The sequence below is a fragment of the Cyprinodon variegatus genome, unplaced genomic scaffold (genome assembly GCF_000732505.1).
Source record: "Cyprinodon variegatus isolate N-32 unplaced genomic scaffold, C_variegatus-1.0 Scaffold217, whole genome shotgun sequence".
NCBI lineage: Eukaryota > Metazoa > Chordata > Actinopteri > Cyprinodontiformes > Cyprinodontidae > Cyprinodon > Cyprinodon variegatus.
Window position 1 is genome coordinate 1,079,107 of NW_015150670.1, and position 15,089 is coordinate 1,094,195.

General features: G+C 37.1%; 2 protein-coding genes across 3 annotated transcripts in view; both read left to right on the forward strand.

Moving 5' to 3' along the window:
- The first annotated feature begins 3,036 nt into the window (after nt 1-3,036).
- Nucleotides 3,037-12,617, forward strand: dap3 (death associated protein 3). The gene is made up of 13 exons (XM_015380519.1): nt 3,037-3,183; nt 3,354-3,395; nt 3,500-3,613; nt 6,609-6,710; nt 6,789-6,897; nt 7,008-7,100; nt 7,181-7,311; nt 8,402-8,482; nt 9,122-9,286; nt 9,378-9,437; nt 9,514-9,603; nt 12,201-12,318; nt 12,403-12,617. Exons 2-13 carry the CDS (start codon nt 3,357-3,359, stop codon nt 12,486-12,488), a joined length of 1,188 nt encoding a protein of 395 aa, XP_015236005.1. The 5' UTR covers nt 3,037-3,183; nt 3,354-3,356; the 3' UTR covers nt 12,489-12,617.
- A 1,197-nt stretch (nt 12,618-13,814) lies between these two features.
- The window catches only part of gba (glucosidase, beta, acid), a 10,790-nt gene continuing 9,515 nt past the window's right edge, over nt 13,815-15,089 (forward strand). The window contains exons 1-4 of one of the 2 annotated variants that reach the window (XM_015380573.1): nt 13,815-13,992; nt 14,102-14,173; nt 14,317-14,432; nt 14,499-14,645. In XM_015380573.1, the coding sequence (XP_015236059.1) occupies nt 14,330-14,432; nt 14,499-14,645 (250 nt within the window). In that variant the 5' untranslated portion in view covers nt 13,815-13,992; nt 14,102-14,173; nt 14,317-14,329. Of the gene's footprint in view, nt 13,993-14,101; nt 14,174-14,240; nt 14,433-14,498; nt 14,646-15,089 lie in introns of both variants that reach the window. The other variant, XM_015380572.1, reaches the window with a different exon arrangement.

Below are 15,089 nucleotides of genomic sequence, written 5' to 3' on the forward strand. Positions count from 1 at the left end.
CTCACAGTCAATCTACACTGTTCCAACAGGAAAAAAACAAGCAAAACATCCATATTTTTTAAATAAAGACAAACTATACTTTCCCACAGCCTTTGCTAAGAAAAAGGCGAATATATCCAAACATCCGTGCTTTCTAGATAAAAAGCATAGTGGATTAAATTCCTTCAGGTTTTGAGTTTTGAGCGGACATCTTTTCCATTGTCATTGCTTACCTGTTTTTATCAGAAATCCTTCTGCATAAAATTGATATTTACAAGTACATCTACATATATTGATTAGTTAATAAGTCTGTATTCAAAAAGTTATTTATCTATAATTTCATTTAAGGCTCCTAAATGACTTGCAGAGACATAATTTTCTCTTTACTCCATAAAAGACTAAATCTAGTTCTGAAAAGAGCATGAATTTGTACTTATAATCTTTATTGATAGTATATTGATGTGCATAATTAACCACAGTGTTTTTGTTGTCAAGTAATTGTAATATATGTAAAATTAAAATGTTTTGAATATTCCACTTAAAAGTATTACTGCTGCCACCATCTTTATTAGAAGAAAATAAAGGGTAAGGTTGGCCACGGCCACCCCTGGCCCCCCATCTAGCTCTGCCCCTGCACCACTGTTCCCAACAAGTTCACAATAGGTTGTTAAATTCATGCTGATTTTTGCACAGTTTCTACCTTAGTCTGTAGAAATAGCATGCTGCTGTCATTTTGCACATCTCTGATGTTGCTGCTATTTTCAAATATGGTATATTGGATATTTATTTTCCAGGTGCAATGTATTTTTATTGTTTTATATTAAAACACTACTGTACAGTATTTTATCTTTTAACTCTTTACTATAATGTTATTCTTATACATTTTTCTAAGGTCCACATTTGTGTGACCATTTTTTCTATAATCTTCAGCTGCTGTAACTTTTAGTGAACTTTTATTGCTCGATGTTGGCCCCCGCCAAGAACCACCAATGCTTTTATTGTTAATACTCACAAAAATATGGATAGAAATTCTGAGGCTCTCGTTTATTGTCATAATTCAAACTTACAATAAAGAGCAAACTGAAGATAGAGGCTTTAATTTGACTTTTAAAAACAGTGGCAGTACTTGGCGAAATATACCAGAAGGACCCAGATGGGGCTAGTGCTTTTTCAAAGGGGCACAGAAAAAAAAACCACAACAATAAAATAAAGGAAAAAAGTAAAAGAGAGATTTTAGTATATTTAGTGAGCCACAGAACCAAGGTTTCAGGCAGCTGACCTAATAAATGAAAACTCTGGTCATTTCTGAATATGACTGAAACTTAAAGTTGACTAATTTCTAAATAACAGTTAAAGTAAATTTTAAATGTGAAATATTAACTTGTTCCAAGAGAGTAATCAGTTATACACTGTAAAAGTTGACCATTTAACAAGTTAGATCTTGTAGAAAAAGTTGAAAATTGTATATATGCGTAGGCTACATATGAGAAATTAGTGGTGCATTGCAAAAACTCATGTTGGTTTGTAGCTTTTTTGACCCACGTGCAGAATCACAAGGAGAACCAGTAAGTTTTAACATTTATTTACGAAAGCAATAAGAATCTGGCAGCGGAGAACTGCAGGAAGTCAGTTGAACTTTCTGGTTGGTCTGGGGGGAGAAAGCAGACTGATCAGGAAGGAGTTTGTCGAATCCAACTGATGGCTGATTGATTTTCTTGAGGGATTAAGGGGTGGTAGCATGGATCTGTAGGGGTTTGACTCAGCTGGGTTTGCAGACTGCACCCCAGAGGCCCAGGAGAATGTGAGTGAGATCCGAGAGCGTTCGTACTTGCAAGAGGCATTGTGCTGGAGAGTGTGCAGGGAGGTGTTAAAGACTGAGAACTGCTGCACACAGCTCAGACCTTTTCCATGAAGATCAGAGACAAACTGGTTCACTGGTAGTCATCAGGAGTAATCATCCAGCTAAGAGAGATGATGCTTTGCTTCTCATCTCAATTCACAAAACCTTCTCAGGTGTGCAGCAATATGGGTTGGCCCAGCCACCAGCAAAGATCCTCTCTGTGACAGGAGGCTAAATCACACCAGAAAAACAGCAAAATCCCAGAGACCCTAACAGAGATAAGATAATGTAGTTGCTCTATATTATTTCAAATATAAATCGTTTTAATCCATTGGTAAATTATCTTACTTACCAGCTGAAATAAAGGGAAAATACAACTTTTCAAGAAAAATGTACCTATATTTCAAATTTTGTATTGTACGCTTTCGTGCAGGGGCCATAACAGGGCAAGGACCAGTTCTACAGATATGCTGGCCCTTGTTGGCCCCTGTCTAGAAATACCTATGTTTTAAAATACAAAACAAACCCCAAAAGTCTGATGTGTTTTGATGATAATAGGCTGGGACAATGGCTGAACATATTCAACTAAGATGACATGTGTTGTGAATTTGCGCTGTATAAATAAACTGAGTTAAATTAAATTAATGCCCTGAATTGATGGTCAGACATTTTCCTTAAGGATTCTGTGCTATAGAGAGTATAGCGTAATATTCTGATCTTATGCTAAAGTATTTTGATATTCAGCAGAACACAGATTGAAACCACACAACCAAAAGGAGGAGACCTAATCGAAGTTTAGGCCTACACCCAACAGCGATGCTGTGGTATGCAGGCCTGAGGTATAAGGGTGGTCTCAAATCAATCAACAGCAATGTAAAGGACTGATTGCCAGTCATTACAAAGACTTGATGTCACTTGTCAACAGATTATTAAATCTGCTTTAATGAAAAAAAAATGCACAGAAATTGGACTAATCAGACTCATGGCATTCACACATATTATCATATATTCATAGAAATACAATATTTCACAAACAAGATAACGCAAAACATGTTTAAAACTGTCAAAAAAAATGTTCTAGCACTAAATATTGCGTCAGGAGTTTAGAAACAAAATGTGATAAAGTTTATAAAACTCAATTTCCCATCTTTGTTGAAAAGCAGCTGATGAGAGCTTATTGGCTGATGGTAGCGCTACGTCATTTCCTGCAGTCCATGATGGCGTTGTCCGTGACAGATCAGGCACATTGACTTTACTGAGCTGCGCTGTTCTCCTCCTCCTTATTCTGACCTCTGGTGGGTTTTATTGGTGAATGAAGTCAACGGATATTTTCATACCTTGGAATCTGTTGATTTGAGTCGCTGGTGAGTAACTTTCATTGCTCTCAGTGTTGCCTTCAGGGAGCTGCTAAAGCTAGCTGCTAGCGAAGCGCTGTGTTTATGCAAAGGTTACATGACACTTAAAAACGCAACACTTTCAGATTCTTAGTTTCCTAAAGGTATATAAGGATTAACTTTTCCCCGGCTTGTTTCAGATTATGTCTCTTCACAGACTGGCCCTCAGGCTGCGACCAACGGTGAGATAATTCATTGCACCTCAGAATGCGGCACTTATTCTAAACACTAAAGCTGTTGAACAGAGGAGCTGAATGTATTTAAATGTCAAACGGTTGTGTCGCAGGTGAAACATGCCAGGTGCCTTCATACCAGTGGATCCATCCAGCAGCAGGAGGCTGTGGCTGCGGAGCCAGAACCAGAGTCTCTCTCAGTCTTCAGGACACAAGAGAAAGACCCGGTAAAATGTTTGTTTTTTTTCTACTGGAATCACTTAGTTTAGGTGAGAACCTCAAATTAGCTCAATGCTGTCATGAAAAAAACCACACCTCCCTTTTTTGTCTTTAGTTTCTTGTTCACTTTAATGTCCAATACAACTAAAGTTTTAATTTGTATGGACAAATATAATCCATCCATCCATTTTCTGACACGAATTTAGAGAAGCGTATTAATCTAAAATTCATGTAAAGTACCCAGAGAGAACCCACACATGCTCAGGGAGAACATGCAGACTCCATGCAGAAAGACCCCTTGGCCAGGAATTGAATCCACAACCTTCTTGCTGCAAGGGAGCAGTGCTACCCAGTGATTTCTGTCCTTTTGCTGTTTGACCAAATAACCAAAGACCCAGGGGTGGATTACACCAAATTTAACAGATGCACCAGGTTGTATTTTGACAAATGTATTTTATTTTTTAAATGGGGTGCACATCAATTTTGTAACACAAACCAGGGCAAAATTCATAATTTGCAGAGGTGTCAGAAGTACACACATCATAAAAGTTGGAGTATTAACTTGACCTCTTTACTCAACTAAAAGTGAAAAAGTATGTGCTCCAAAAACTACTTCAAGTATAAAAGTATAAAGTAACCTTTAAAAAAACAGCCAGATGCCACTATATGAATTGAAAGCTCAATTTTACGACTATTTCGAAAATTTCTTTGAGATAGGGCCAAGGATGAGGGAGGTCTTGTTGGTCTCCATCTCCTGATACGCTCTCGCCTGTGTCAGACCTTTCAGACATTTCAACATCTTTTTCCTATTTGTGAAATAATCTTGGCTCAAAACAAACAATAAAAATATAACATAATGAATGTTATAAGACTCCTGAATAGGCGTCGAAACATTTTAAGAAAAAGTAAGCCAAAGTCCTGTTGCCTTCTATTGAACCTTTTTTGTGGTTGCCATGACCCAGATGACATAATTTGCACATTGATTGAGAACAGACATAAATGTATATCACGTGAACCACAGAACCAAAAAAGCCACTTGCAGCTCTGGAAATCCCAGATATAACAAATTAAATCTTTGATTGTATCCAAATATAACTGACAGTAAAATTGTAAGACCTTGATTGCATATGACAAAGTTGGTCTTATCATTTTTTAATGACTTTATCTCTATTAATCTCTCTTTTCCACACACTATAAGCTTCAATAAATGTTTTAAAAGGCTTGTACTCTTTATGATTTTGAGTTCATATCCATATGCCAATTAGGGCTGGGTAATTAATTGCATTTGCAATATAAAGGTAATTTTACAAAGCGCAATTTTCAAAACGCAGTGGCACCCGATTTTAGTCACATTATATTTAACAAGAATAGACATTCAAATTTCTTACTCCAGCCCTTTGGGTGGCAGTAAAGTGCTAAGAGTTGGTTTATCCCCACATAGAAAGCTAGACAGAGTTGTAGCTCAGCCCATGCATGCAAGTAGAAGTTAGTACTCCTTCATGCTAAGGTTATAATAAAATCCTGCAACAACGGAGTCTGGTATAGCGAGTTTTAACTGAAAGCCTGTGGTGAAACATCTACAAGCTTGGAGTTATTGTAATTCGAAATAAAATCATAATATTGGTTAAAAATAATCATAATTTCATTTTGGCAACATTGTTCAGCTCTAACGTGAATCTGTTACAGAATGAAGGCAAACTATATTTGGTTCAGGGCTTTCTTGTTTAAATTATCTAGTCTTACTCAAATTAGGATTTTAAAATAAAACACAGATTTAAACATAATTTATTATAAAATCAGAAGTTTTAGTTAAAAATGTTTTGTAATTTCTGGTAAGAAGAGACATGTTGTAGTTTTGCAGGATTGGTTATATGTAGAGTCTGTATCTTAACTTATGACTTTTTCTTAACTTTATTCTTTTTTCTGTAGTTCTATGTCTTTACAGTTTAGCATGGTATTTTAGATATGTGTTTTCAAATTAATTATATAGCAAATGGAGTTTCCTATTCTATTATAAACTCTGTGAAAATGAATTTATGTGTCTGATTGACATCTTTCTCCTGGTCTTAAAGTCTTTAGACTGATGCCTCTGAAGTATTTTATTTAAGTTGTTTTGAAGTTTTAATAAAATGATTTCATAAGAGGGAAATTTTAAATATAGCTTTTTTTTATTAATATGTTAAGGCTGAAAATGTTTAAGAACACCTCATTTGAACCAATGAGTGGAAGGCAGCTTTCACTCTTTAATCACATCCTGTTTGAATTGCGTTCATTTCTGTGAAAAGATTAACGCTTAATCCTTTTAATACCTCAAGGCTCAAAATAATATACATTTTCAAAATAAAATTGAAATATAAATAAGATATGAAATATACATTTAAAATGTTTTCATTTGAGAAATATCAGTAATTTCCTTATAAAGTTAAAATTGGCTGCGTACAGCTGTACCAAAGGCCATATCCATAATGCTTATTTTGAATTATTCTTTCCATGTCTTGTTCCTTTAATCTCGTCTTTTAAGGCATTTTTTTTCAGACGTTTATTGACTAGATCTTGTTTTGGAAAAGGGATTATATTGGACTTGGGTAGACTGTGGGAAGTGTTGGATTTCCAGAATTTCCTTCCTAAAAATAAATCCCAATGTGTGAATAAGTTGTCGTCCATCTAACCAGTTTGTCAATTCCTGCATTTCTTTGTCATCCCTCCATTTGTTGATGAAGGAATTTGTTTATCTTTGTTCCTTCCACATCTTAATATGAGTGGGTAGTTAATCTATTTGCTTAATCCGATTCTATTCATATGCATCTGTAATAAATTCATGTAGTTTACATTACTAGCTCAATTTTTTTAACCTCTTTCATATTTAGAGTTTCTTCATAAAGGACCATTAACCATGACTGAGAATTTTATTTTGTGCCCTTGAATTTCCATATGCATTCATGAAAGGAGTCAAATAAGATTGAAAGTTCTCATTCCTCTTCACCCGTCTCTGTTGCCACACAGGCTTGCCACTCAGAGAAACACATCGGACACTTCTACACGCTGCCTCCTGCGCACGTCCGGCCCCTGTTTCCAAACAGCCTCCCATGGCGCTATCAACAACAGGCAGGTTCTTCTCTGGATCTGCAACAGGAAGTAATGGCTTTAACAGACTGGGTATAAATGGTGTGTGATTATTTCTAGACAAAGACGTTCAATGAGACCTGCATCATGGTGCGGCAGCCAGCCCTGGAGGTCATCTCTTACTTGAAAAAAGCCGACTACAGCCAACCTGCAGTGAGATACCTGTTCTGTATCCTTCAGAGCACAGAGGCCTCGAATGAAAAATATATTTCAACAAAAATTAATTTCCCCCCGATTCTTGAATATAACTGCTGCTGTTGTCCTTATCGGGGGGCTCAGATGGATTGAGGGGGAGTGGAAAAACAATGTCTCTTTGTCACGCGCTCCATTACTGTTACGCACAGGGATGGCTGGTGCTTCACGTCCCTGATGGTGAGGTGAAAAAAAATCACACAATTAACTGAAAGCTAGAAAGGGTACCAACCCGTCTGCATCTCCTCTGCCTCATGCAGCCCACCAGTGGGTGAAGAACTGTAAGGAGCTGCTGCCTTCATCCTATAGTTCATCTCGCTTTGACCAGCCGCTGCAGGCCACCACGTGGTTACGCAACTTCAAAGTCACCAATGAACCTTTTCTTTCAAAGGTAAGATTTGGTCGTTTATTAACTTGGCTGGTGGAGTTTCACAACCAGAGGCCAAGGATTGCATTAGATGGCCCTTTTCTCCCATTGTTAACCATTTTCCCAAAGCTAAAGGAGCAACATTTTAGGGCTGAAACAATCATAATTAATCAATTATTGAAATAACTGTCAACTATTTTAGTAAAAAAGAGTATAAGGACTCCAAAACATGCCTTTAGTAAAAGAGCCACCAACCTATAGCAGTAATTATATCACAAATTGAAGAAAAAAATCAATGATTAAACATTTTGCACATAAGATAAATAACTTTCATGCGTCGATGTGCCTTATCCAGGGCACCTCAAATGGAAAAGTTTAAATGTGGTTGAAATTCTGTAGGGAAAAGAACATTTTTAAAGAAGCTTTTAATATCAGATTTTTTATTGAAAAAATAATCGATTAGCTAAATGATTAGTTGCATGTTTCTTCTTGCAGCTGTCAACAGATGCTAAAGATGCCATTTCAATTCATATCAAACTGAAAAGAAATGCTAAAAAATGTAACAAGTGGCTCTTGGATAACATGTTAGGTTTAAAAAACCGTTTTTCTTCTGCAATTTTAAGTACAATTAGCGTTTTTGTTGTTTCCATTTAAACCATCTAGAAACCAATTGATTCTTTGGACTGTAATACAAAATTTCTCCTCTGGATTTTAAGAGTTGCCTTTTTATTGATAAAGTATGTAGAACTTAGATGACGTTTACGCTCACTAAGCTCACTCAGAACTGAAATATTAAAGTGTTTTTGATTTGCACAAGTATTCTCACAACCTGAAACTGCATTTTCCTCAGTGGTCGTGTTACAACCAAAATGTCAATGAACTGTAGAGGGATATTAGAATTGAAGATTTAGTAGACATTTGTATTTGGCCTCCTTTTAATCAACACCCTATAATAAAGTTCAGTGCTGCTAAATGCTGATTTATGATTTCAATCTCTGAGCCTACAGAGGGCATTATGAAACCTCTCATTATGAAACCACATTTTTTAGACAGAATTTCAATCATGTTTGATTTTAAAAACAAATCTCAGTCTTTTTAAATGTTTCCTTTTTAGATTAAAACAAAGGAGCGATATATGTGGACAAAAAGGGAATCCACCGAGGCGGGGAGTCCACTTGGAGAGCTGGTGGATCAGGTCAGTCCCCTGAAGCCGTCTTTATCCTCCATTAAATCCACGGTTTGGTTAATAATGAGGTCTTTCTCACTCCAGCTTTTCTCATGAGCTCTGCTTTATTTCCGCTCGAGTTAACTCTGCTTCAAGAGTCTTTAAAGTTTCATCTTTCCCCAGGCTGAGCGGTGATCAATAGCCGATGAGCTGAGCAGAATAATGGATCAGCTCAGTGTTGTACCGCACACATCGATGAGGACAGAAAGCTGCTGTGGGTTTATGAGCAGCTACATAAACTCCCGTTTTGTCTGTCACTCTTCAGTTTAGGCAGATTTATTGCATCCATCTGACTTGTCTGTGTTGCTGTTTCTGGAGTCCGCTGTGCCGTATGCTAACATGACTGGAGGAAATGCTGATAAGCATCTGTGTCTGCATTATTTGATTTATTTTTCCACTCTTCTATCTATTACTTCCTGAGTATTTTGTCTTTTTTTATCTGATGAAAGGTTTAGACTTGCAATGAAATGCATTCTGGATGAAATCCTTCTCCTTTTTACTGTAATATAGTTTGATATATATTTATATGTATTTTTTTCTACTTTTACAGTATTGCAGTTTGCCTCCCGTTTATATGACTGTCATCAGGTCCTACCTCCTTTGCTGCAGGGCATATCTCGAGTGAAGAGCAGCAGCGATGTGGTGGGGGCAGTGATGAAGGAACTCAGGCTCCAAAGCGGTCAACAGGGAGCTGGCTTCCATCTGGTGGTGGCGGTGGACGGTGTGAATGCCCTGTGGGGAAGATCCACCATCAAGAAGGAGGACAAGACAGCTGTAATGGAAACCCATCTGCTATGCTCAATCATTTCTTTTGGTTTGTTTTTAACAAACAGGAAGTCATATATTCCTTTCTAATTGTCCTCAGGTGGATCCGGAGGAGCTGACTTTAGTTTATAATCTAAGAAAGCTGATGAGGAATGACTGGGTGAGAGGAATACAAGAGTATGACCATCAAAGTGCTGTTTTTAAGAAAACCTCTGACCTTTATTGTCTTGTCTCAGAGCGGAGGCGCCATCATTACCACTCTGTCTCAGACGGGCTCTCTCTATGCTCCAAAATCTGCCTACTTGCCTCAAGAGCTGCTTGGAGAGGTGAGAGAAAATTCTGTTTCAGCTTAAAATCCAATCGACTCGCCCTCAGGGGGCTGGAACTTAAACATTTCTGCAGCTCTGGGTACATAGAAAATAAGAAAGTGACAAATCTCCTTTTTATGGGGTTTTAAAAAAATAGAAAGTGTCATGAACGTAATAATCAATTTGCCTTTTCTTTAAGACTTGAATTCCTTCAGAGGTTTTATACAGAGTCTTGGATTAATTTCAGATACAATGCCTTACAGTATTTATTGTAACCTCAAAGTGTGTCCAGATTGAACTATGTAGCTGCAATCTTAAAGGTATTTTATTGAGTTTTTATCCTTTATACCAAAGTGGTGCACAACTGAAGTATAATGAATAGGATATAGGATTTTCAAAAGCTCTTTATAAGCAAAAATCTGAATGATGTGGAATGCATCTGTATCCATCCCCTTTTAGTCACAACTTTGTACAACTATCTTTTATTGCTAGTAGTCTATCCACCTTATAGCATCTAAAATTGTTCTTTACTGAAGAGCTCATGGATGGAGTGCCTATGAACTTTTAAGCCTTGATATATTCAAGGTTGGATTTGGCTCTGGACTTTGACCGGGCCTTTTTAATACACGTATGCTTTGAGCCAAGCCATTCAATCTGTTAATTGAACCTCTGCCTTAGTCTTTACCCCCTGCTAAAAAAACAGGTGTATTTTTTAGGATTACCCATAATTAAGCCTTGAAATATATTCTAATATAAGCTGGCCATAAACTGGCATAATGCTGCCACTACCATGCTTCAGGGTGTTCAAAGTTGTGTGTAGGGTGCGCTTTGCATACAAAACCTCATCTGAGGCCCTATTTATTGTATTACCTGTGACTCCACATTCTGAAGGAGCTAAGCTTGTCACTCTCGATCAGTTTTGATGCATCTCTGTTTCAACATGCCTGGATATTAGCCCATCAGCACATCACTGTAGAGCTTATCTGTATGCTAGTCAGACAGGTTAGCCATTGTACTCATCTGTAAAGAACAAGGGACTCATGAAAAAGTTGCAGGAAACCTTTGAAGATTTACGTTTCAGACGACTGCTTTAGGTGGATGCCATTGTCTTTGTATGCTAGCAGATGTGTTGTACTGTTGGAGAAATTTTGAGCATTCTAGAAATTTCCTGACATTTGCCAGCATAGGCCATATGTGGGCTATAAGTTACAGGTAAGTTATCTGATTGTTGACATAAGTTAAGAGTAAGTTACTCATAAGTCTTGGTGTCTAGCTTATCCAAAACCTATACAGTGTATAGTAACTTGTGCATAACTTATGCGTAGCTTATCCAGAACTTATATCTAACACTTATCGACGGATTTAACGTGTTCCAGACGGCCGCTGAACGAGTTTCAAATTACAGCTACTGTATAATGGCCTTTTGGCAGAGTTTTGGTATAAAAGGGGGTTCGCAGGAAGAACCGTCATTTCTCCTCCAGACTTCCAACATAGTTTGAGTGAGAAGGTGGGTGTGATGGATCCACGCTGCGCCCACAACCATGACGAACACACTTCCTAGCAGACATGACGCTGAATCTGCTGCGACTGCAAACCTCACCACCACCTAAACCCTCACAGAACAGATGTATTCTGCTTAAAGTTGCATTGCTCATGTCTGGTTTACTGAAGCTGCCAGAAATTAATCTGTTCCACATTTTTCGGTGTAGCATTAGTAAATATTTCCAACATCATGTTTTATTTATTTTTTTTTTCCTACTACTTTGTGAGCACTTATGTAAACCCTCTCTTAAATACACTTATGTTTTTTTTGTGGTTGTATTATATTTATTTAAAATTGAATGTAGAAGGCTGTCAGTTTTCAATAAGACCTCAAGCAGAAATCTATCCCTTATAACATTCCTTTCCTAATATTGTGGTTTTGGAGTATTTGAGTTGGACTGTTTAGCAGGAAACTAAAGATTCAACCAACTGTTAACTGGTTGTTCTTATTTTCTTGTAGGATATTAAGGAACTGTTTTGCAGTACAAAGGGGGTGTAAGCATATAATGTGCCACATTATTCCTTTTAATGCTTCAGCTCTTTACAATTTGACTTCATTTAGTCATTTGTGACTAATTGTAAGCATATTTCTTATAGGGCTGTATACCATTAAATCAGTTCAACCTTTGGCTGATCTATGCTGAGAGGCTCTAAACTATAAGTTTTAGAACAGGGTCATATAACCTCTCTGATGGAAAACATTTCTATTGTATTAATTACTATTTATCCTGAAATGTGTGGACTTAGTGGTTTTTTTTTATTTATTTTTTATGCAGATTTGAAAACATTTCTGATTAGTTTCATCCCTTTGATCTCCTGAAGTGCCTGAAGCAATCGTCATGGTTTCCGGATATAATTTTTACATTTATTTAAAAAAAAAAAAAACACACACTGATCTTTGTGCTCATCTGGGCATAATAGTTGATGGCATTCAAAAGTACTTTATTAAACCCAAAGGGAAAGGAAATATAGAATATAAAATAAAAGAGAAAATTAATTTGAATGTCTTGCACCCCTGTAGGTGATAGATTTTATATTTCTTTTCTGTAATCTCTTCTGTGTCGTCCTTAAAGAGGGGCTTTGACAGCATGGATGCGTTCGTCCCTGTATCAGTGCCCAACTACAGTGAGAAGGAGTTCGAGAGCTGTTACCTTTACTACATGGATCGCAACTGGCTGCAGCATCCACTCAGTGAGTGTTTGTTGGCCTGGCTGTTATGTGATGAAAGATGACTCGTAACAAAAGGTGTTCTCACCATGTTTGCTTTCCCTTCAGGTCGAACAGAAGAAGGGAAGAAGGAACTCATATTCTTGAGTAACAGGAATCCATCTGTGTTGGAAAGACTTTGTGGCTTTTTGTGAAGTCACAGAACCTTTATTGCAACAGTATAGAAATATACAAGCAAATATCCATGTGTGTAATGTGAATCATGCTATAAATTATATTACTCTGTTGCTTTGTTAATAAAACACTGTTAAAAACTGTTTGTTTTTCTTTTTAAGGATGGTATTAAGTGTTCAGGATGATCTGCTAGAGAGTAGGATTCTTGTTTCAATTAATAAAGGCAAATGGTAAAGGGTCCTACAGCAGGAAGGAAATCCCAAACCATAACACTGCCATTATCATGTTGCTCTAACTGTAGATGTATTCTTTTTCTGAAATGTTCTATTTTACAGTGGCGTGCAGACCTGAAAAATTCTAACCTGTCAACGGCATATTTTCCTCAAGATCATCTAGAATATTTTTGGAAAACAAGAGACGTGTCTTTATCATCTTCCATGTTTATGCCTTAAAAACTTATGTAAATGCAACTATTGCTGATTAGTGAACAATGACTTAAACAAGGCACATGAGGCTTACAGGGCTTTATATGCTGGATCCTGGACCTAGGCACCAATGTTTTTATTTTTCAAATATTTTATTAATTTATTTTCAAATATATATTTATATTTTGTGTGTGGATAAAATTACTGAGTTTTGCCATTTCAAAGGTAATTTTTTTTATATTTTTTTTTTATCACATTTAGAAATAAAAATTGTTTATGGTTTGCCATATTGCCAGCCCAGCTGGATTTTTCAATTCAGTTTATTTCTATAGCGCCAATCCACAACACGTGTCATCTCAAGGCACTTTACAGTTCACCAGATCATACAGTCAAATTGATTCAAAGTTTTCAATCTAAGGAAAACCAGTTGATTGCATCGACTCATTGACTCAAATGCAATCCCTCACACTAAGCATGCTTGCAGCGACAGTGGAGAGGGAAAACTCCCTTTAACAGGAAGAAACCTCCAGCAGAACCATCTTTGAAGAATAAAATTTAAATCACATCCTTCCCCAGTTCTATTTTAACTTAGTCTTTGTAAATATGAAAAAAAGAAGACGAATTTAATGAAATTCTCCTCTTTTACCAACATACAACAGGGGTTTTTGTTTTTATTGTTTTAATTATCTTAGTTCAAATATCTTTATCTTATTTCATTTTAGTACTCATCAATATAGCAACTTTTCAGTATATTTTTCTCCTATTCCAAAATACATGGTTTGTGGTTGGTTAAAAATGTGTACAAATATCTTAAAATTATCGGTTACACGATCATATGAAAATAACATTTGGATATTTCTTTTCTAACAAACCTAAACCTGTCTTTACGGTAAAGCGCCCTCTGGTGGCATGTACTGGTTAGTGCACAGTTGGTCACGTGATTGTTCCAAAACACACGTGACCGGCTCCTAAAAGTGATCAGAAAATGATCAGGAAGTTCTGCTATGGCTTGTGGGACACCGATACAGTGACGGAGGAGTGATTGTAGCAGCGTTTCAGCTTCAGGACATCTCGTAGCTTCTGTCTGCTTCCTCTAAAGGTGGGTGGGTCGTTTTTAACAGCTCTGGTGGACAGATGTCTCTGATCCAGCTGAGTTAACAGGTTCAGTTGTTGAATTCTCAAGTCCTTACACCTTTATTTGTCTGCAAGTGAAATGATGTTGCCGCCATCGCTTGTTTTAGCTCTTTTTCTCAGCGCAGCTGATGTGGTCTTTTGCACAGGTAACCTGAAACAGAAACATTTCCTCCTTCTGTGTTGTGCACTGATAATGGCCCCTCCCTCTCATAGGAACCACTGGATGTGTTGCCAGAAACTTTGGCCATGACTCTGTGGTGTGTGAATGTAATTCCACTTACTGTGACAGTGTTGGTCCAGTCATGGTTCCACCTCTGGGTCAGTACTCCACCTACCTGAGCAGCAGAGCGGGCAGCAGGATGGAGGCAGGCCAGGGTCAGGTCCAGGTAAACAGCAGTGGAGCAGGTAAGAGGATGAGGATTGCAATGATAGAACACCTCTGCTCTCTCCTAAACAGTTTCCTCCTTCCAGGTCTCAGACTGACGATTGTTCCCTACCAGAAGTATCAGAAGATTAGGGGATTCGGAGGAGCCATGACCGATGCAGCAGCCATCAATATACTTTCTCTTTCTGCTGGTGCACAAGACCAGCTGCTCCGTCAGTACTTCTCTAAAGAAGGTAAAGATTAAAGAGACTTATTTATACCACTTTATGTTATAAATTAACACCATGTCTTTTTACCCTTTTAGAGAAGTTGTTAAACTATTTTCAGCATAATAAAGATGACACATTAATTACATTCTGCTACCTATTTGGCCGAGATCATGATTTTAATAAAAAATGGGTAAGAAAGTATAAATTGGCTCATAAATGGAGTGCTTCCTTCCCACAGTCACCATTTGTTTGCTCAGTAGGAGAGATTTTAGATTCAGTGAAGTGGACTGAGCTTCCCAAGAAAGAAAACTTTTGACCAGTTAACATTATAAGCTCACTGTAACTTTACTTTATTAAAACCAGGATAAAATTATAATGTCGTATAAAAACCTATTTATTATCCTGTGCAATAACCTGTTTTATATCTAATACTCAGTGGAATAACGATATATATAAATACCTATTTAT

Coding starts and splice junctions, on each gene's coding strand:
- dap3 (XM_015380519.1), top strand. CDS start 3,357: ATGTCTCTTCACAGACTGGCCCTCAGGCTGCGACCAACG. Junction 8,483..9,121: donor TTGGAGAGCTGGTGGATCAG/GTCAGTCCCCTG, acceptor CCTTTGCTGCAG/GGCATATCTCGAGTGAAGAG. Junction 12,319..12,402: donor CTGGCTGCAGCATCCACTCA/GTGAGTGTTTGT, acceptor CTTTCCCTTCAG/GTCGAACAGAAGAAGGGAAG.